The 22,226-nt window shown below is 36.4% G+C and overlaps 1 protein-coding gene and 2 long non-coding RNA genes across 13 annotated transcripts in view; 1 reads left to right on the top strand and 2 right to left on the bottom strand.

The window, feature by feature from the left end:
* asb15b (ankyrin repeat and SOCS box containing 15b) overlaps positions 1–22,226 on the top strand; it is a 32,455-nt gene that overhangs the window by 5,328 nt on the left and 4,901 nt on the right. The window contains exons 1-7 of one of the 11 annotated variants that reach the window (XM_087247508.1): positions 8,762–8,922; positions 9,010–9,120; positions 17,997–18,131; positions 18,323–18,433; positions 20,114–20,169; positions 20,257–20,388; positions 21,054–21,212. In XM_087247508.1, coding sequence (XP_087103634.1) covers positions 18,025–18,131; positions 18,323–18,433; positions 20,114–20,169; positions 20,257–20,388; positions 21,054–21,212 — 565 coding nt within the window. In that variant the 5' untranslated portion in view covers positions 8,762–8,922; positions 9,010–9,120; positions 17,997–18,024. Of the gene's footprint in view, positions 1–4,308; positions 4,339–8,585; positions 9,121–17,996; positions 18,197–18,278; positions 18,434–20,113; positions 20,170–20,256; positions 20,389–21,053; positions 21,213–22,226 lie in introns of those variants that run through there. The other 10 variants (XM_087247512.1, XM_087247511.1, XM_087247510.1 and 7 more) reach the window with 10 other exon arrangements.
* Positions 1,391–4,420, bottom strand: LOC101884572 (uncharacterized). Its single transcript, XR_015482461.1, has 3 exons — positions 4,139–4,420; positions 1,832–1,930; positions 1,391–1,660 (listed from the first exon to the last, which is right to left on the bottom strand). It is a non-coding gene; the product is annotated as an uncharacterized LOC101884572 (long non-coding RNA).
* On the bottom strand, positions 6,082–15,075 carry LOC101884529 (uncharacterized). The gene is made up of 6 exons (XR_015482454.1): positions 14,740–15,075; positions 12,273–12,328; positions 11,276–11,374; positions 8,921–11,114; positions 6,521–6,619; positions 6,082–6,351 (listed from the first exon to the last, which is right to left on the bottom strand). It is a non-coding gene; the product is annotated as an uncharacterized LOC101884529 (long non-coding RNA).

Raw genomic sequence — 22,226 nt, 5'->3', positions numbered from 1 at the left:
AATGAAATATAATAATATATTACCATATGATGTAGTTTGAATGTATTTTGAATCATTTACATTAGAATTTTATTTATATTATAATTTTATATAAATTATTTGTGCTTATTCAGTTTTTTTTTTTCAAAATGTGTAAATGTGGTCATCCTTACAGTGGAGAAAGAAGTGTGTGTTTGTGTGTGTGCTGATGGTGTAGTGGTCAGAGCACACAGCCTGAGATGTGAAGTTCTCACAGCATACCTGGGTTCAAATCTGAGTCCTGTTACTGCTCTTTACTGCTGATCTAAATACAAAAGTGTTTTACTCAATCCTGCACTGATTACTTTCCTTTCAGCAGTTCCTTTAGTATGATCCACACAGCAAAGTGAGTTTCGTACCCAAGCCTCTACCGTAGTCTCATTCACATTGACTGTGTGTTCAGCCACTAGCCCATCATGGCTTTCATGCTGCTTGGGCCACTTTGTCTGACTGAATTCCAGCAAATGACAGTAAAGTAAGCAATAGAGGGATTTGAACCCAGGTCTCCTGCATGAAAGCACATTGCTTTATGACTTGAGCCACTGAGAGAGATAAATTCAGACTGCTGGAAATTGGTTTTATTAAGAGTTTTGAGAAAGATGTGATGTAGTTATAGCAAGTGAGGGACTCAATCCTTCAGTCTTCTGTATGGCAGTCAAGCACACATCCACTGAGCCACCGGAGGTAACTATTGGTATTATTTTTTGTGAGCCAAATTACAAAGACAATAATCTCACATCACGGTTAAAATCAGGAAATAGATAAAGCTCCATTAAAACATTTTCTTCACAATCCAGACTCTGTGGCTCATGTTATAAAGTGTTGAACTTTGATCAAAGAGGTCCGGGTTCAAATCTCACTATGGCTAATGTCCAGCTTGAGCTTATTATATTCACCATCAGTGTCCTGCCCTGATGATGGAAGCTGATGGTGAATATAATGAGCTCAAGCTGGATGATGATGTGAAACTCGTGATGATTGAGTGAATAAACACAAGTTCTCTGAGGAAGAGACTCATAAAGACAAGAGTTCACATCTGACTTGAATCTAGCAAGAGTGGGATTTGATCCTTCGCACTTCTGTATGATAGTTGAATGCTCTTCCTTTGAACCACAGAGCTTGATTTTTGGAAATGGTTGTTTTGTGGACCAAATTACAAAGAAATATGTGTCAAACCTTGGTCATGATGGAGTTTGTGATAAAGCCCCATTCAGATATTTCGTCTAACATCAGACTTGGTGGCTCAGGTCATAAAGTGTTGGGCTTTATTCAAGAAGACCCGGGTTCAATCCTCACTGTGGGTAATGTTCAACTCATTATACAGAACACAAGTTCTCTGAGGAAGAGACTCATAAAGACAAGGGTTCAGATCTGACTTGTATCTTGTTTTATTGAATCAGCTCACACACAGGTCAGCAGTCAAACATCAGTTCCAGCAGGTGTTCAAACAGGAGATCTGTGGCTCTGTGGTAAGAGCGCTGCCCCACGGCTTCAGGGGTTGCTGGTATCGGTCCCAGCCAGAACTCTGCGATATGTGTGAATGGTGAGTGAGTGTGAGGCGCGCCTGAAGAAGGGGGGATACCAGTTCGGTCTCCCCCTGGAGCTTCCGGAGCCGTGTCCAGCAGGGGTTATACTTTACAGCCTGCCAAAAAATTTAAAATGAACTGTATAAAAATTCTGGACCTTCGTCCCTTCCCCACCCGTTTCGGTTACCATCATTTACTTTCTAGAGGAGTGACCCTCCACAAAGCAAATGATGGTAACCGACATGTGCAAGACAAACACACACACAATCATACATGATCTACATCACCTGTGCAGCAGCAGATGATCATCATCAGTACAGTCAGTGTCTGTCCACACGTCTCTGCTTCTGTTCAACAGTCTTACAGTCCACAACACGTCACTGATCCTGTAGAGTCGACACACAAATACACACATTATTACACACTGAATATCTGAGCTAATAATAGACAAATATCCAAATATTACATATGTAGGAAATATTGCGCCCTCGTGTGGAGATTTCTCTGAACTAGACTTTGTCAAATCTTGAATTTTCTGAATTTAAAATATTCGCCCTCGTGTGGTGATTTTGGTGAATTACACAACTGCAAATCTAATTGAATAAATTTAAACATGTCGCCCTCCTGTGGTGATGTTTCTGAATTACACTATTGCAGATCTGTTGATTTGAATGATTGTGGTGATTTTTGTGAATTTCAGCACAGCAAATGCAAAGCATTGAGATTTCAGCTTCCTGTGGTGCAGCTGCATTTTCATCCACTGATGGTGACAACCATAAACATTTTATTGTGTAAAAGAAAGCAGGAAGTGTTGAGGTGTCTGCGGTATTAAAAGTGTTAAAATGTCTTAAATCACAAAAGCAAAGTTTTAGACCTTCAGAAGTCTTAAATCAACTGAAATATTGTGTTATAGGTCTTAAATCTTATTTAACAGATCTTAATTTTCCCTTGTTCATTTATAGCTTCCCAATCTGGCCATTAATACCCAGACAATCACCAACAATCTCAATACAACTTTCAATTTAATTACTTTCCCTACAGTAACATTTGCTAATAAGTTTTTTATTTATTGCTGAGGATACTGACCTGACCTAGATTTGTATTATTAAATTATTATTATGATTGTTGTATTAAATGTTTTACGTTATAATCGTTTTTTTAAAGGGCAAGGGAAAATCTCTTCCAACTGGGATATTCAAATAAAATCCTCAGCATTTAGCCGTGTATAAGTCTAACATTTCGTTCATATTGGTCTTCAAAATGTCTTAATGTCTTAAATTTGACTTGGTGAAACCTGCAGGAACTCTGATTTAATCTTTGGCATGATTTTGATCAGTGAATGAAGTTAAACATGACCTCATTTAGTGATGTGTTCAGTCGGAGTGTCTCTGTCTCTGTCAAAGCTCTGTTTTCAGGATCTACCAAGCCAGGTCAGAGGTCATGGAGAGCTCTTGAGCAGAACTTTATTCTTGATGGACTAGAAACAACTGTTTACTGAATTATTTGCCGTTTTATTTGTTAATTCTTTTCAAAGTAATTTCTTTTATATGCTGGAGAGACTTTCTGTGTAGCAGCAGCTGCCAGTCTGGATGTAGATTATACCAGTATTCAACCAGTCGTTTTGGTCTCACCTGGTAATTTCCCTCCTGACAATGTCCGTGTGTTTAACCACTGTTTAATCTTTAAAGCACACTTAAACATCTGATCATTTATAAGTGATTATTTTTGCTCGCTTTATTTAGAAGTTCAGGATAAATGCTCGATTAACAATATGGAAAAATCGAACAAATATTAATGTAATATAAAACTATTGTCAAAAGCTGATGACTACAGACTTGACATAAAATATTGCCAAATCAAATGTAAAATATTGTACTTTAAAGCTTGTGACTTTCTCATTATGCTGTTATTCACTCTAGATCGTCATTTAGCCTGTATGTAATTAATGCATCACACATCAATAAACACATTTAATTTATCTGACGAGCTCTTATATCGGGGATGCAGAATGTTTTCATTGCTTACAGATTTCACTGACGCAGACACAAGTAATAATTATACCAACAAAAACACGACCACATTTCCTTTCATGAATGCCTTTTAAAGATGACTGCTTTTTAAAAATCATATATTGTATTAAGCTGTGCATGAAGTGTTAAATTATAAGTATTTCTGTTGCTATATTAAGATGCAACAAGTGGATTAAAAAATCTTATAAACTCTGTAATAAAGCAGATTTGATCAGTCTTTCTCCAATAGTATCTGGATGCAGACTTGGATTTGCAAACTGAGACTGCATAAATCAGACTTGCAATGTAAGACGTCACTGTAAGGTGTGGGAGTAGGTGTGCGCATTAAAGCGCAGTGTCCATCCGCTCCACTAGGCGGCATCAGCGAGCTGCTCTTTTAGCCTGAACACCTTTGACAACAGCGCCACAGATCATCACAGGTACACCGTTTTACTGGCGTCAAGTTGAGTTCCAGTAGATGACAGCTCAGTGACAGACTCATAATGTCAGTCAACAGCACATATTACAGCCCGACAGTGAAGAAAAGCGACACAAAGTGCAGAAATGGAGAGTAACGCAACTCACCTGTAAGTGACTTTGTTTCGGTGGGTTTGTTTGTAGTGATGTTGCTGTAGTGTTTGTGTTCAGGCATTGCTCTCTCTCCTCCTCTGCAGCAGTGAAGATACACACGTGTGTCTGTTGTGTTTCTGCTGCACATCTTTCCTCTTTCTGACGCTCCTCCACACACTCCTCCACATCCAGGCGGATTCACAGCTCCAGTAAAGGTATTTATGAGCTCATATTTCCAGTAGAGAGTCCAGAAAGTGTGTTTGTTGTGCTGCTGCTCTGTCGCGTGTATGTTGGGGGAGGGACTTTCTGTAGAAAGCATCTGATTGGCCAGATTTGGTGTAGAGTGCTCAATACAGTATGAGGAGACTTTAGAGGTAAATGATGATATTTACAGTGTTTAATTGTGTTTAGTGACATTTAAAGCCCCACAAGCAGCTGTAAGATCATTTAAAATATGGTTGATGTGTTTGACTGAAGAATAAGCAGGTTTTTCACATTTTGAACAATGAAATATAATAATATATTAGCATATGATGTAGTTTGAATGTATTTTGTATAATTTACATTAGAATTTTATTTATATTATAATTTTATATAAATTATTTGTGCTTATTCAGTTTTTTTTTTCAAAATGTGTAAATGTGGTCATCCTTACACTGGAGAAAGAAGTGTTGCTTTGTGTGTGTGCTGATGGTGTAGTGGTAAGAGCACACAGCCTGAGATGTGAAGTTCTCACAGTATACCTGGGTTCAAATCTGAGTCCTGTTACTGCTCTTTACTGCTGATCTAAATACAAAAAACAAAAGTGTCGTTCCATAGTTTTGCACTGATCACTTTCCTTTCAGCAGTTCCTTTAGTGTGATCCACACAGCCAAGTGAGTTTCGTACCCAAGCCTCTACCGTAGTCTCGTTCACATTGACTGTGTGTTCAGCCACTAGCCCATCATGGCTTTCATGCTGCTTGGGCCACTTTGTCTGACTGAATTCCAGCAAATGACAGTAAAGTAAGCAATAGAGGGATTTGAACCCAGGTCTCCTGCATGAAAGCACATTGCCTTATGACTTGAGCCACTGAGGGAGATGAATTCAGACTGCTGGAAATTGGTTTTATTGAGCGTTTTGAGAAAGATGTGATGTAGTTATAGCAAGTGAGGGACTCAATCCTTCAGTCTGTTGAACAGCAGTCAAAGACTCATCCACTGAGCCACAGGAGTTAACTATTGGTATTTTTTTTTGTGAGCCAAATTACAAAGACAATAATCTCACATCACGGTTAAAATCAGGAAATAGATAAAGCTCCATTAAAACATTTTCTTCACAATCCAGACTCTGTGGCTCATGTTATAAAGTGTTGAACTTTAATCAAGGAGGTCTGGGTTCAAATCTCACTATGGCTAATGTCCAGCTTGAGCTTATTATATTCACCATCAGTGTCCTGCCCTGATGATGGAAGCTGATGGTGAATATAATGAGCTTAAGCTGGATGATGATGTGAAGCCCATGATGATTGAGTGAATAAACACTAGTTCTCTGAGGAAGAGACTCATAAAGACAAGAGTTCACATCTGACTTGAATCTAGCAAGAGTGAGATTTGATCCTTCGCACTTCTGTATGATAGTTGAATGCTCATCCTTTGAACCACAGAGCTTGATTTTCGGATATGGTTGTTTTGTGAGCCAAATTACAAAGAAATATGTGTCAAACCTTGGTCATGATGGAGTTAGTGATAAAGCCCCATTCAGATATCTACTCCAACATCAGACTTGGTGGCTCAGGTCATAAAGTGTTGGGCTTTAATCAAGAAGACCCGGGTTCAATCCTCACTGTGGCTAATGTCCACCTTCAGCTCATTATATTCACCATCCTGATGATGGACGCTGATGTGAAACTCATGATGGGTGAGTCAATAAACACAAGTTCTCTGAGGAAGAGACTCATAAAGACAAGGGTTCAGATCTGACTTGTATCTTGTTTTATTGAATCAGCTCACACACAGGTCAGCAGTCAAACATCAGTTCCAGCAGGTGTTCAAACAGGAGATCTGTGGCTCTGTGGTAAGAGCGCTGCCCCACGGCTTCAGGGGTTGCTGGTATCGGTCCCAGCCAGAACTCTGCGATATGTGTGAATGGTGAGTGAGTGTGAGGCGTGCCTGAAGAAGGGGGGATACCAGTTCGGTCTCCCCCTGGAGCTTCCGGAGCCGTGTCCAGCAGGGGTTATACTTTACAGCCTGCCAAAAAATTTAAAATGAACTGTATAAAAATTCTGGACCTTCGTCCCTTCCCCACCCGTTTCGGTTACCATCATTTACTTTGTAGAGGAGTGACCCTCCACAAAGCAAATGATGGTAACCGACATGTGCAAGACAATCACACAATCATACACATGATCTACATCACCTGTGCAGCAGCAGATGATCATCATCAGTACAGTCAGTGTCTGTCCACACGTCTCTGCTTCTGTTCAACAGGCTTACAGTCCACAACACTTCACTGATCCTGTAGAGCAGACAAACAAATACACACATTATTACACACTGAATATCTGAGCTAATAATAGACAAATATACAAATATTACATATGTAGGAAATATTGCGCCCTCATGTGGAGATTTCTCTGAACTAGACTTTATCAAATCTTAAATTTACTGAATTTAAAATATTCGCCCTCTTGTGGGGATTTTTGTGCACTGCACTGCTGCTGTTTTAAAATACTGAAAGTTTCAGCCTCGTGTGGAGAATTTCTGAATTGCAGCGCTGCGAATTTAATGAATTTAAAATATTCGCCCTCGTGTGGTGATTTTGGTGAATTACACAACTGCAAATCTAATTGAATGAATTTAAACATGTCGCCCTCCTGTGGTGATGTTTCTGAATTACACTATTGCAGATCTGTTGATTTGAATGATTGTGGTGATTTTTGTGAATTTCAGCACAGCAAATGCAAAGCATTGAGATTTCAGCTTCCTGTGGCGCAGCTGCATTTTCATCCACTGATGGTGACAACCATAAACATTTTATTGTGTAAAAGAAAGCAGGAAGTGTTGAGGTGTCTGCGGTATTAAAAGTGTTAAAATGTCTTAAATCACAAAAGCAAAGTTTTAGACCTTCAGAAGTCTTAAATCAACTGAAATATTGTGTTATAGGTCTTAAATCTTATTTAACAGCTCTTAATTTTCCCTTGTTCATTTATAGCTTCCCAATCTGGCTATTAATACCCAGACAATCACCAACAATCTCAATACAACTTTCAATTTAATTACTTTCCCTACAGTAACATTTGCTAATAAGTTATTTATTTATTGCTGAGGATACTGACCTGACCTAGATTTGTATTATTAAATTATTATTATGATTGTTGTATTAAATGTTTTACATTATAATCGTTTTTTAAAGGGCAAGGGAAAATCTTTTCCAACTGGGATATTAGAGACAAATCCTCAGCCTTTAGCCGTGTATAAGTCTACAATTTCATTCATAATGGTCATTAAAATGTCTTAAATTTGACTTGGTGAAACCTGCAGGAACTCTGATTTAATCAGTGAATGAAGTTAAACATGACCTCATTTAGTGATGTGTTCAGTCGGAGAGTCTCTGTCTCTGTCAAATCTCTGTTTTCAGGATCTACCAAGCCAGGTCAGAGGTCATGGAGAGCTCTTGAGCAGAACTTTATTCTTGATGGACTAGAAACAACTGTTTACTGAGTTATTAACCATTTTATTTGTTAATTCTTTTCAAAGTAATTTCTTTTATATGCTGGAGAGACTTTCTGTGTAGCAGCAGCTGCCAGTCTGGATGTAGATTATACCAGTATTCAACCAGTCGTTTTGGTCTCACCTGGTAATTTCCCTCCTGACAATGTCCGTGTGTTTAACCAATGTTTAATCTTTAAAGCACACTTAAACATCTGATCATTTATAAGTGATTATTTTTGCTCGCTTTATTTAAAAGTTCAGGATAAATGCTCGATTAACAATATGGAAAAATCAAACAAATATTAATGTAATATAAAACTATTGTCAAAAGCTGATGACTACAGACTTGACATAAAATATTGCCAAATTAAATGTAAAATATTGTACTTTAAAGCTTGTGGCTTTCTCATTATGCTGTTATTCACTCTAGATCGTCATTTAGCCTGTATGTAATTAATACACCTCTCATCAATAAACACATTTAATTTATCTGACGAGCTCTTATATCTGGGATACAGAATGTTTTCATTGCTTACAGATTTCACTGACGCAGACACAAGTAATAATTATACCAACAAAAACACGACCACATTTCCTTTCATGAATGCCTTTTAAAGATGACTGCTTTTTAAAAATCATATATTGTATTAAGCTGTGCATGAAGTGTTAAATTATAAGTATTTCTGTTGCTATATTAAGATGCAACAAGTGGATTAAAAAATCTTGTAAGCTCTGTAATGAAGCAGATTTGATCAGTCTTTCTCCAATAGTATCTGGATGCAGACTTGGATTTGCAAACTGAGACTGCATACATCAGACTTGCAATGTAAGACGTCACTGTAAGGTGTGGGAGTAGGTGTGCGCATTAAAGCGCAGTGTCCATCCGCTCCACTAGGCGGCATCAGCGAGCTGCTCTTTTAGCCTGAACACCTTTGACAACAGCGCCACAGATCATCACAGGTACACCGTTTTACTGGCGTCAAGTTGAACTCCAGCAGATGACAGCTCAGTGACAGACTCATAATGTCAGTCAACAGCACATATTACAGCCCGACAGTGAAGAAAAGCGACACAAAGTGCAGAAATGGAGAGTAACGCGACTCACCTGTAAGTGACTTTGTTTCGGTGGGTTTGTTTGTAGTGATGTTGCTGTAGTGTTTGTGTTCAGGCATTGCTCTCTCTCCTCCTCTGCAGCAGTGAAGATACACACGTGTGTCTGTTGTGTTTCTGCTGCACATCTTTCCTCTTTCTGACGCTCCTCCACACACTCCTCCACATCCAGGCGGATTCACAGCTCCAGTAAAGGTATTTATGAGCTCATATTTCCAGTAGAGAGTCCAGAAAGTGTGTTTGTTGTGCTGCTGCTCTGTCGCGTGTATGTTGGGGGAGGGACTTTCTGTAGAAAGCATCTGATTGGCCAGATTTGGTGTAGAGTGCTCAATACAGTATGAGGAGACTTTAGAGGTAAATGATGATATTTACAGTGTTTAATTGTGTTTAGTGACATTTAAAGCCCCACAAGCAGCTGTAAGATCATTTAACATATGGTTGATGTGTTTGACTGAAGAATAAGCAGGTTTTTCACATTTTGAACAATGAAATATAATAATATATTAGCATATGATGTAGTTTGAATGTATTTTGTATCATTTACATTTGTTATTAATTATTTGTGTTTATTCAGTTTTTTTTTTTTCAAAATGTGTAAATGTGGTCATCCTTACACTGGAGAAAGAAGTGTGTGTTTGTGTGTGTGCTGATGGTGTAGTGGTCAGAGCACACAGCCTGAGATGTGAAGTTCTCAAAGCATACCTGGGTTCAAATCTGAGTCCTGTTACTGCTCTTTACTGCTGATCCAAATACAAAAAACAAAAGTGTTTTTCCTCAATCCTGCACTGATTACTTTCCTTTCAGCAGTTCTTTTCGTGTGATCCACACAGCGAAGTGAGTTTCGTACCCAAGCCTCTACCGTAGTCTCGTTCACATTGACTGTGTGTTCAGCCACTAGCCCATCATAGCTTTCATGCTGCTTGGGCCACTTTGTCTGACTGAATTCCAGCAAATGACAGTAAAGGAAGCAATAGAGAGATTTGAACCCAGGTCTCCTGCATGAAAGCACATTACTTTATGACTTGAGCCACTGAGATGGATGAATTTAGACTGCTGGAAATAGGTTTTATTGAGAGTTTTAACAAAGATGTGATGTAATTGTAGCAAGTGAGGGTTTCGATCCTTCAGTCTTCTGTAGAGCGGTCAAAGACTCATCCACTGAGCCACAGGCCTTGACTTCTGGCAATGGTCTTTTTGTAAACCAAATAACAAAGAAATTTATCTCAAATCACAGGTAAAATTAGGAAATAGATAAAGCTCCATTCAAACATTTGCTTCACCATCCAGACTCTGTGGCTCAGGTCATGAAGTGTTGAACTTTAAACAAAGAGACCCGGGTTCAAATCTCACTATGGCTAATGTCCAGATTTAGCTTATTATATTCACCATCAGTGTCCTGCCCTGATGATGGAAGCTGATGGTGAATATAATGAGTTCAAGCTGGACGCTGATGTGAAACTCATGATGATTGAGTGAATAAACACAAGTTCTCTGAGGAAGAGACTCATAAAGACAAGAGTCCAAATCTGACTTGAATATAGCAAGAGTGGGATTTGATCCTTCGCACTTCTGTACAATAGTTAAACGCTCATCCACTGAACCACAGAGCTTGATTTTTGGATATGGTTGTTTTGTGAGCCAAATTACAAAGAAATATGTGTCAAACCTTGGTCATGATGGAGTTTGTGATAAAGCCCCATTCAGATATGTCCTCCAACATCAGACTTGGTGGCTCAGGTCATAAAGTGTTGGACTTTAATCAAGAAGACCCGGGTTCAATCCTCACTTTGACTAATGTCCACCTTCAGCTCATTATATTCACCATCCTGATGATGGACGCTGGTGTGATACTCATGATGGGTGAGTCAATAAACACAAGTTCTCTGAGGAAGAGACTCATAAAGACAAGGGTTCACATCTGATTTGTATCTTGTTTTATTGAATCAGCTCACACACAGGTCAGCATCCAAACATCAGTTCCAGCAGGTGTTCAGACAGGAGATCTGTGGCTCTGTGGTAAGAGCGCTGCCCCACGGCTTCAGGGGTTGCTGGTATCGGTCCCAGCCAGAACTCTGCGATATGTGTGAATGGTGAGTGAGTGTGAGGCGCGCCTGAAGAAGGGGGGATACCAGTTCGGTCTCCCCCTGGAGCTTCCGGAGCCGTGTCCAGCAGGGGTTATACTTTACAGCCTGCCAAAAAATTTAAAATGAACTGTATAAAAATTCTGGACCTTCGTCCCTTCCCCACCCGTTTCGGTTACCATCATTTACTTTCTAGAGGAGTGACCCTCCACAAAGCAAATGATGGTAACCGACATGTGGAACACACAATCATACATGATCTACATCACCTGTGCAGCAGCAGATGATCATCATCAGTACAGTCAGTGTCTGTCCACACGTCTCTGCTTCTGTTCAACAGTCTTACAGTCCACAACACGTCACTGATCCTGTAGAGCAGACAAACAAATACACACATTATTACACACTGAATATCTGAGCTAATAATAGACAAATATGCAAATGTTACATTTGTATTAAATATTGCGCCCTCATGTGGAGATTATTCTGAATTACGCCTTTGCAAATTTTTAATATAATGTATTTAAAATATTCGCCCTCTTGTGGTGATGTTTGTGAACTGCACTGCTGCCGCTCTAAAATAAAATTAAAAGTTCACCCTCGTGTGGAGATATTTATGAATTACACCTTTGCAAATGTAATGAATTTAAAACTTTTGCCCTCTTGTGGTGATTTGGGTGAGTTACACAACTTCAAATCTAATTTAATGGTTATAAACATGTTGCCCTCCTGTGGTGATTTTTGTGAACTGCACTGGTGCCATTCTAAAATAATGAAATTTAATATTTCACTTTCGTCTAGAGATTTTGATAAACTACATCTATTGTATATGTATAAAACTTCACAGATCATATTGTTCTTCAGGAATTCTGTATCATTTTTATAACATCAACTGTCTGCTCTTCAATTATTAGTCTATTTTCTAGCAGGCTTTTTTTGCATTTTCAATTTTTATTTAGAAGTTAATATTAGATATTATAATGTGTCGATAAACAACTGAAGAGGTCAGATGCAAAAACCTCGCAGGCTCCTATGTCTTGATTTAGTAATTTCACTTTTATGGCAGAGAATTTGTTATTTTCATCACTTTTAATATGAAGAAACTGAACAAACATCAGAGGCTGAGAAAACTGCTCGTTGTAGAAGAAAACTCCAGACGGCACTTTGAAGTTTTTGCATCTGAACTCTTCAATTGCACACTTATGTACATCTAAAAATACCTGGATATGAAAATGTAAAGGTATGCAAGTGGACATTTTCACTTACCAGTAGAGCTGGAGATAATGCATGAACTGGAACCAATGGTCCATAAATCATGTGCACTACAATGAGAAAAGAATAATTCTTCATTGTTTGTTTGTTTGCTTTATTTATATATATATACGTAAAGCTAAATATATAAAACAATAAAATTAATTAATTGCAATCAAGAAGCAAGAGACAGAAGGTGATTTTTTAAATGAGACTCAAAAGCACCAAGGGAAGAACATGACCTAATATGTAAAGGCAGACCATTCCACAGACATGAGACTGTGACAGAAAAAGCTCTGTCAGCTCTTGATTTCAACCATGGTTTGGGAACAATTAGCTGAAACTTGTTTTCCGGCCTGATTGGCCTCAATGAAGTATGCCAGTGAAGAAGCTCACTGATGTAGGTAGGCGTGGGACCATTCAAACCTTTAAAAACAAGTGGCAATGACTTGTGTTGAATCTTAAACTGGACTGGGAGCCAGTGAAGGGATGATAAAACTGGTGAGATTCTAGATTTTTTTCTGTTGCAGTTAAAAGCATAGCGGCTGCATTTTGAACCAGCTGCAGGCGTGCAATTGAAGCCTTAATAGAATTCCCTTTATTCATCAGAGGTCACCACAGCGGAATGAACCGCCAACTTATCCAGCATACGTTTTACTCAGCATATGTCCCGCCAGCTGCAACACAGTTCTGGGGAAACACCCACACACGCCAACATTTACACTCATGGACTATGGCCAGTTTTGTTTACCCAATTCACCTATAGCACATGTGTTTGGACTGTGGGGGAAACCGGTGAAGAACATACTAAGGTAAATACTATAGTATTTTATATATAGTGTAAGGGTATATAGTGTATTTACTATAGTAATTTATAGTAAATACACTATATTTACTATGATATTCACAACACCATTAAATAAAATTCACAGAATATTGTAGTATTAACTACACTAAAACTTAATAAACACTCTGCTTTAATAAAGTAATATGTGGTGTATTGTAGTAAAATATGGTATTTCCACAATAGATTAAAGTGCTTTACTATACATGTATATGAGCAATTGCATGCAAACGTCAACCTTGCATTGAAATAAATTAAGATTTCATAAAAATATGGAAACCGATTATGTTTTTTTGTGTTTTCTTGTATTTGACAGTACTTTAGAAATACTCAAAATTGAACTGTCAATGTTTTCACTATTATATTTGATTTACCAAAGTCACACGAATGAAAATTTCACACCTGTCACATCCATAACGACTCTTTTTCCTCATAAATGCAAACATGTCAAATAAAATAAAGTGAATAATTTTTGTTCTAGAGAGAGACATATTTTATCCTTTTCATTATCAATATTTATTTTGGGTCAAGCAGTTTAATCCACAGAATTTCTACAAAGTATGTTGTATACTGTAAACACGCAGACTCTTTTTGATCACATGCATAACGCATGTTTATTTTCCTCATTTAAAGTACAAAACATGTTTACAGATTGATATTTTCTGCTCCCTTAACTGGTCAGTTGCTTTGGAAAAAAATAATGCAATGTTTCAATATAATGTTAGCATAAACATTCTATGTGAATTTATGTTTTGAGTTTTTACTGCAGATGTCACATCCATAATGCTGCAATTGCTCATATATAGGTATATGTACTCAGATGTGTATTTATTTATCTTGTATTGGTTTTAATCTACAATTATTTGTGGATACTTCTGGAATTTATGAATCAGCTTTTAGGATGAATAAAGTATCTGTCTATCTATCCATCCATCTCTGCATAATTAAGTGCACCCCATTTTGAATATTTTTATCCATTTCTCAGTGAACACAAGCAATGTATTTGGTGCATTTAAACAAAACCGATTTAATAAACAGATATATTTATTAAAATAATAATTTAGTCACCAAACATATTTAGAAATCATAAGATAATACAATTAAATATTGCAAATATAAATTATAACCTACAAAACTAAATTTTAAAATAAAAATTTGGCTTCTCTTGATTTTTCCTCATTTTAAAATTTGTATTTAATATTTGTCTGTAACATAAATTCGGGTGTACTAGTTTTTGGACCATTATCGTAAGCTACTTTGTTAGATAAGCTCCAGATTTGGCTTCAGTACTGACTAAAATGCACAAATATAATATTGTATAGTTTCCTATTAAAATATGTATTTAAAATAGATTTGTGAGGGGTGTACTTACGCTGAGCATTCTATCTATCTATCTATCTATCTATCTATCTATCTATCTATCTATCTATCTATCTATCTATCTATCTAGACAACAAATTTACGTATTTGATCCCTTGACAAGATTTGGTTAAGTTCATGCCGTTTTACTGGCTTAAAGTTGGGTTCCAGCAGATGACAGCTCAGTGACAGACTCATAATGTCAGTCAACAGCTCATTACAGCCCGACAGCAAACAAAATAGCGACAGCAAGTGCAGAAATGGAGTAACGCGACTCACCTGTAAGTGACTTTCGGCGTGAAGAAGCGCTTAATTGTGTATAAAGTCTTGAGAGTTTGTATGAGAGTAATGCTGTAAGCTTGTAGTGATGTCGTTGTAGTTTTTGTGTTCAGTCATTGCTCTCTCTCTGCAGATGAATGACAGTGAGGGCGGGTCTGCAGCAGTGAAGATACACACGTGTGTCCGTTGTGTGCTGCACATATTTCACCTGACGCTCCTCCACATCCACACGCGTTTATATCCTTTGCAAAGGCTTTTTCTGATGTCAAGTTTCCACCTGATAGTCAACAAAGGCCGTTTGTTGTGCTAAAGCAGTCACGTGAGCTTTTTGGGAGTGATGTCATGTAGAACGAATTTGATTGGGCAGATTTGGTAGTGCAAGATGAGTCATCAATGTAATGTTTACATGTCTTACCTACTTCTAAAATATGAGCTCAGCTGACATTTACACAGTGAAAACTGCGTCGACTCTTCAGAAGTCTTAATAGAGCATTTCAATTTGGTTTTCTCATTGGCCAATTAACATTTTCTGCTTGTTATCATTAAAAATGATAAATAAATTAAAAATGTACAACAGGAAATACATAAGGACCATTTGTTTTTGTTTACATCTCTCAAAATAGTCTATATGACAGTAACTTTAAAGCAATTAAAACTATTGTTAAGTGGATTTAAAGCAATGTCCTACTTGCATCCTTGTTAGTAGTTAACATCTTTAACCACTATGCCACAATTTAACAGTAAGCAGTAAGGGGATTTGAACTCAAGACTCTTGACATGAAGCTCGATGATCTGAATTTTATTTTAGACATGATTTTCATTCATTCATTTTCTTTTCGGCTTAGTCCCTTTATTAATCTGGGGTCGCCACAGTGGAATGAACCGCCATAGTTTATCTAAACAGCAAACATTTAACATTTGGGACTCAGACAGTGCTGTCATAACATTTTTAGGAATCTCTAATCTAGTGTCATTTCAAAGAATAAATAACATTAATATCCTAATAATTCCTGAAAAATATATTTAACACTTAGTGTACAGCACGATTAGCACAAAACAAAAAGACAAAACTAATCATAACCCTTTTAATTACAAATCACATGTTGCTTAAGCAAATAATGTGTGAAAACATCAACTATCATTTACACTTTCATCAATTAACGCTTAGTTAGGGTTTTTAGGTGTTTTGTGCTTTTTATCGATGTACAAACCAATGAAAACAGTTGAAACAAACAAGAACCTTGATATATCTCGAACCAAGATCTTTTGGATGAAAGGCAAACTCTCAGACCACAGAGCTATGAAGTCTGTAGTTATTTGGGTTGTTGTGCTTTTTATTGATGTACAAACCAACAAGAACAGTTAAAAGTACACCTAGAACCCAGATCATTCTTGAACCTGGACCTTCTGCATGATAGGCAAACTCACAGCACACTGAGCTATCGAGTCTGTGACATAAGCTCTCATTATTTGAAGTTTTGTGCCTCTTATCGTCGTTCAAACAGATGAAAATAAGAAAAGAAAACATGCCTACAATGCAGATTTTTCTCTAACTTGAATCTTCGGGCTGAAAGGCAAGCACACAGACATTAGTAAACTCATGATACACTGCTGAACATGTTAGTAAATGTGCACCAAACTAACAGACCGTTTTAGGCATTGTTCTCCACAATGGTAACACTCGGTCATTAAAATAAAACTCGCCCTCCTGTGGTCATTCTTGTGAATTACACTGCTGGATATTATTGATCAAGTCTAATCAACTTACACATATTTCACCCGTCTTTGCCAGAGATGGGTTGCGGCTGGAAGGGCATCCGCTGCGTAAAAACGTGCTGGATAAGTTGGCAATTCATTCTGCTGTGGCGACCCTGGATTAAAAAAGGGACTAAGCCGACAAGAAAATGAATGAATGAATGACTATTTTGCCCTCCTGTGGTCATTATTGTGAATTACACAACTTTATATTATTGATCTAATAAACAAACATATTTCGCCCTCCTGTGGTCATTATTGTGAATTACACAACTTTATATTATTTATCTAATAAACTTAAACATATTTCGCCCTCCTGTGGTCATTATTGTAAACGAATTTATGTGTCACCCTCTTGTGGTGAATGTTGTGAATTACAACACTGCAAATAAAGTCAAATCCTTTTTTTATTTTTTTATTTTTTATTTGATTTCATTTTCAATTGGGTTTCCTTTCACTTTAATATTCATTTATAAAATTCTGCAATACATTTTTTACAATATAAACTCACACCAGGACTATGTATTTTAAGGAAAACCATGAAATGCATCTTTAATTCTTTCTCAAATTCCACCTTGTCACCACAAGAACACCAGCTCACAATCACTCAATTTGAGAAGCTGTAATGTACAAAGCCTCGTTTCCATCTGTATGGTTTAGGAAAGGGTTCGAATCTCGGCTCGACATAAAAAAGAAATTCATTATAAAAATATACATATATATTAAAAAAATAAATGACCATTTTAACTATACTTAAACAGAAGTATATTCTTTCAATCAAAATAATAACTATTACATTATTAATTTACCACTCTCAATCTTATTTTAAACGTGATGTGCCCTCCTGTGGTCATTATTGTAAATTACACTGCTGGATATTATTGATCAAGTCTAATAAACTTAAACATTTCGCCCTCCTGTGGTCATAACTGTGAATTACACAACGGGAGATTGAGCAAGTCTAATAAATTGAACATATTTTGCCCTCCTGTGGTCACTATTGTGAATTACACAACTGGATATTATTAATCAAATATAATAAACTTAAACATATTTCGCCCTCCTGTGGTCATTATTGTGAACTACACTGCTGGATATTATTGATCAAGTATAGTAAACTTAAAACACTCCCCTGTGGTGAATGTTATGAGTTACAGTACTGCAGATATAATCAAATAAGCTTAGTAATATTCATTTATGCAATCTTGCAATACAATTTTACAATATAAACTTATACCAGGCCTATGTATTTAAAAAACACACACACAAGAAGCACTCAATGTCACATAAAATGGCATTTAAAGTCACATTGGTAGCATTTAACACTGAATAAAGCACATAATCAGTTCTGCTGTGACCTTGCATGTAGGACATGGTGTAAAATCAGCAACAATTACAGAGGGCAGCTTTAATTTTTTTTTATAAATACAAACCGTTATAGCTTGTTAATTCAGATCCTGTGTTATTATACGGGTTTATTGTTGCTCATGTCTTCTTTCTAGGCTTCAAGACTGTAGGCCTACTACCTAAATGCAGTGTGTGTTTGTTGTTTTGGCTGCTACACGTGAGGGAACTCAAAACCTTTTGCCTAGTCATGACAAAGTGACCCACATTCTCCAAGCGTCTGGAGAAAGCAGGTCAGGGCTAAATATATCCTTCAGGACATGCAAAACAAACTCAGTCTGTGTTCTGCAAGTGCCCGGTGCGAGACTTTTCTGCTTACCTGTTTTCAAAAAATCTTTAAGACAGAGTCACTGAAGTTATTTTGGTTTTCAAATCCACAGTGCACGGCTGAAGATCAGAGTTTTGTTTATGTGCACATCTACAGAAACACAATGGACTACATGGAGCAAATGGATGAAGATCAGCTCATTGAGTATGCTATTCAGATGAGCCTCCAGGATGCTTGCGGTTACTCTGTGTTCAGTGAACCACTAAGGTACGCACAAAGATTTTCCATGCTCAGTATTTTATAGATAATAAGTTAAGTATGTAAAGTATGATCATACATGACTTTATTAAAATCAAAATGTTTGTAGCTTTACTAAATCTGAAATTAATAACAAAAACCAGTGCAAATAAAATAAACCATAATTTAAAAGATGAGTAAAACAATATTTGTGAACCGGTGAATCTTTAACTGAAGACTAGATCTGACTGGATCATTAAAATCAATCAATTGGTCACTAAAGACTCACTCTGACTGGATCATTTGACTTAATGAATCCTTAACTAAAGACTCACTCTGACTTGATCATTTGACTTAATGAATCCTTAACTAAAGACTCACTCTGACTGGATCATTTGACTTAATGAATCCTTAACTAAAGACTCACTCTGACTGGATCATTTGACTTAATGAATCCTTAACTAAAGACTCACTCTGACTGGATCATTTCACTCAATGAATCCTTAACTAAAGACTCACTCTGACTAGATCATTTGACTCAATGAATCCTTAACTAAAGACTCACTCTGACTGGATCATTTGACTTAATGAATCCTTAACAAAAGACTCACTCTGACTGGATCATTTGACTTAACGAATCCTTAACTAAAGACTCACTCTGACTGGATCATTTGAATTAGTGAATCATTAACTAAAGACTCATTTGATCCAAGGATCATTTGAATTAGTGAATCTTTAACTGAAGACTCACTCTGACCTAATCATTTGAAATTAGTGAATCTTTAACTAAAGACTCACTCTGACTGGATCATGAAAATCAGTGAATTGTTTACTAAAGATTTAATCTGATTGACTCTTTTGAATCTGTGACTGTTTATGAATCTTTAACTAAAAACTCAACCTGACTGGATCATTAAAATCAATCAATTGTCAACTAAAGACTCACTCTGACTGGATCATTTGAATTAGTGATTCATTAACTAAAGACTCATTTGATTTCATTTGACCTCATTTAATCAAATGATCATTTGAAACAGTGAATATTTAACTAAAGACTCACTCTGACTCAATCATTTGAAATGAGTGAATCTTTAACTTAAGACTCACTCTGACTGGATCATTAAAATCAGTTAATTGTCAACTAAAGACTCATTCTGGCTGGATCATTTCAATCAGTGAATCTTTAACTGAAGACTCACTCTGCCTGTATCATTAAAATAAATGTATTGTTAACTAAAGACTCAATTTGATTGACTCGTTTGAATCAGTGAATCTTTCTTTGAAAAATCACTCTGCCCAGACCGTTTGAATCAGTGCATCATTAGCTAAAGACTCACTCTGACTGACTCTTTTGAATCAGTGAATCCCCCCTGAAAACTCGCTTTGCCTCGATGGTTTGAATCAGTGAATCCTTAACAAAAGACTCGCTCAGACTGACTCTTTTGAATCAGCAAATTTTTCCGTGAAAACTCACTGCCTGCGTTTGAAACCACATATTTCATAGTACACTAAAATCAGTATGCAAGCCGAGTAGTATGTCCGAATTCATCAGTATGCGAGAAGTACCCGGATGACTTACTACTTCTGGCGAGATTCTGAAGTGGATAGATTAATAAAACTGGTTAACATTGAATATCTGCAGCTATACCTAAAAAATTTAAGTCATTACTTTGCTCCACTGTTCACATATACCACTTTCCCTTCATGCAGTGCTTTGGAAACAGCCAGTGATGAAAACCTGAAGATTTTATCTGCTATAGATCAAGGTATACTTCAAATACATGTGTGCATGATTAAATATCACATGTCAGATATTTGATACCGATGACTGCATATTGTGTGATATCTTCCAGGAGACACGTTTGCTTTAAGGAAAATGCACAAATGCAGTGAAGCCTATAAGGAAAGAGACAGCAGAGGTTTGCTGCCGATGCACAGAGCGTGTGTTCAGCCTGATTCCTGTGTGCTGGATATTGTGCTACTGGGTGAGCAGACAACATATATTTCATATGCATTCGACAGTATACAGTTGAAGTCAGTATTATTAGCTCTCCTGAATTATTAGCACACCCCCCCCCCTGATAATCACCCCCCCCCCCCATTTCTGTTTAACAAATAAAATATTTCTCCAATACATTTCTGAACAAAATAGTTTTAATAACTCACTGATTTATTTTATCTTTGCCATGATAACAGCACATATTATTTGACTAGATATTTTACATACTAGTATTCAACTTAAAGTGACATTTAAAGGCTTAACTGGGTTAGTTAGGCAAGTTAGGGTAATTAGGTTTGTTTTGAAGACAATAAAAAAAATAGCTTAAAGGGGCTTATAAAATTGACAAAAAATGGCTTTTAAAAAATTAAAAACTGGTTTTATTCTAGCAGAAATAAAACAAATAAGACTTTCTCCAGAAGAAAATATATTATAGGAAATACTGTAAAAAAATTCTTGCTCTGTTAAACATCATTTGGGAAATATTTGGAAAAAAAAATAAAAACTATATATATATATATATATATATATATATATATATATATATATATATATATATATATATATATATATATATTAACTGGAGGGCAAATCATTTTGCCTTCAACTATATTTCATAAACATTATATGTACTGCTTTTTTCCTGAACAGCGTGCTATGATCTGACTATGGAGGAGACGACATCTGATGGAGAAACGCCTCTGACTTTAGCTTGTCAGTCTGGACATGTGGAGAACGTGAAGGTTCTTCTCCAACATGGAGCATCTCCACACAACATGAACAGCAAGAATGAGACGCCACTTCTGCTGGGTATTACAACAGAACAACATGATAGAGCCATTGAAGACACTTGCAAAAACAAGCTGTTTAGGCTGATATCACACAGATATTATAATGACAATTTCACTTTCGCATGTGTGCTGTTTTAAAATATAAATCATAAAAGGAAAAAGGAAATACTGAATAAAATTAAGTACAATATGGATCACAATAATCTATTCTGTTTTAATAAAAAAACAAAGTATTTAAATGACAAAATTAGCAACCACAAATTGGACAAATGTGTTTTGTGAGTGCAAAATGATCTACCTGTCAAATTAAATTGGATTTTTATTATAATTTAAATTCATTCAAATATATATTTTTTTAATTTATAAATATTTAATAAATATTATCATTATTTTATTTTATATCATATAGTTTTATTATATGTCATAAGCTTCTACAAATTACAGTATAAAGTAAACTCAAACTTTACATATAAATATAAACTTTATTTACAATAAATAACTATTGAAATTAAATAACTGTAATTTTTTAAATATAATTCACAGACAGAAAATAAATAAATAAATAAATAAATAAAATATATATATATATATATATATATATATATATATATATATATATATATATATATATATAAAATACACACACACACACACACACACACACAAGCTCAAAAATACCTTTTGAGTATACAATTCTACATTTCTGACTTTAATTCAACCAGCAAGTTCTTTTTTAACCGTCTAAAAGTTACCAAAGGTTTAGCTGCAAAAACCACGGCTCACTTTGTCTCCTTAACCAGTCACCTACCTAAAACTTATTTAAGGCAGACCAGCCCTCTAGCATTGTTCTTCTCGTTCTTTCGAATCCACCCTCCCTTCTCTAATTCCTTGCTTCCCATTAACAATCCTATAACCCTCTCTTTACTCCCAGGTTGAATCAGGGGGTCCAATCACTCTACCAAAACATTACAGAGATGGTAACCCCTCTGGGCATCATTGTAGGATGCACGATCAACCTACCTACCTGTTAACT

This window comes from Danio rerio, chromosome 4, assembly GCF_052040795.2.
Source record: "Danio rerio strain M-AB ecotype USA chromosome 4, GRCz13ab, whole genome shotgun sequence".
Lineage (NCBI taxonomy): Eukaryota > Metazoa > Chordata > Actinopteri > Cypriniformes > Danionidae > Danio > Danio rerio.
Note: the sequence above shows the minus strand (reverse complement) of the source record. Positions and strands in the feature narration are given on the sequence as shown.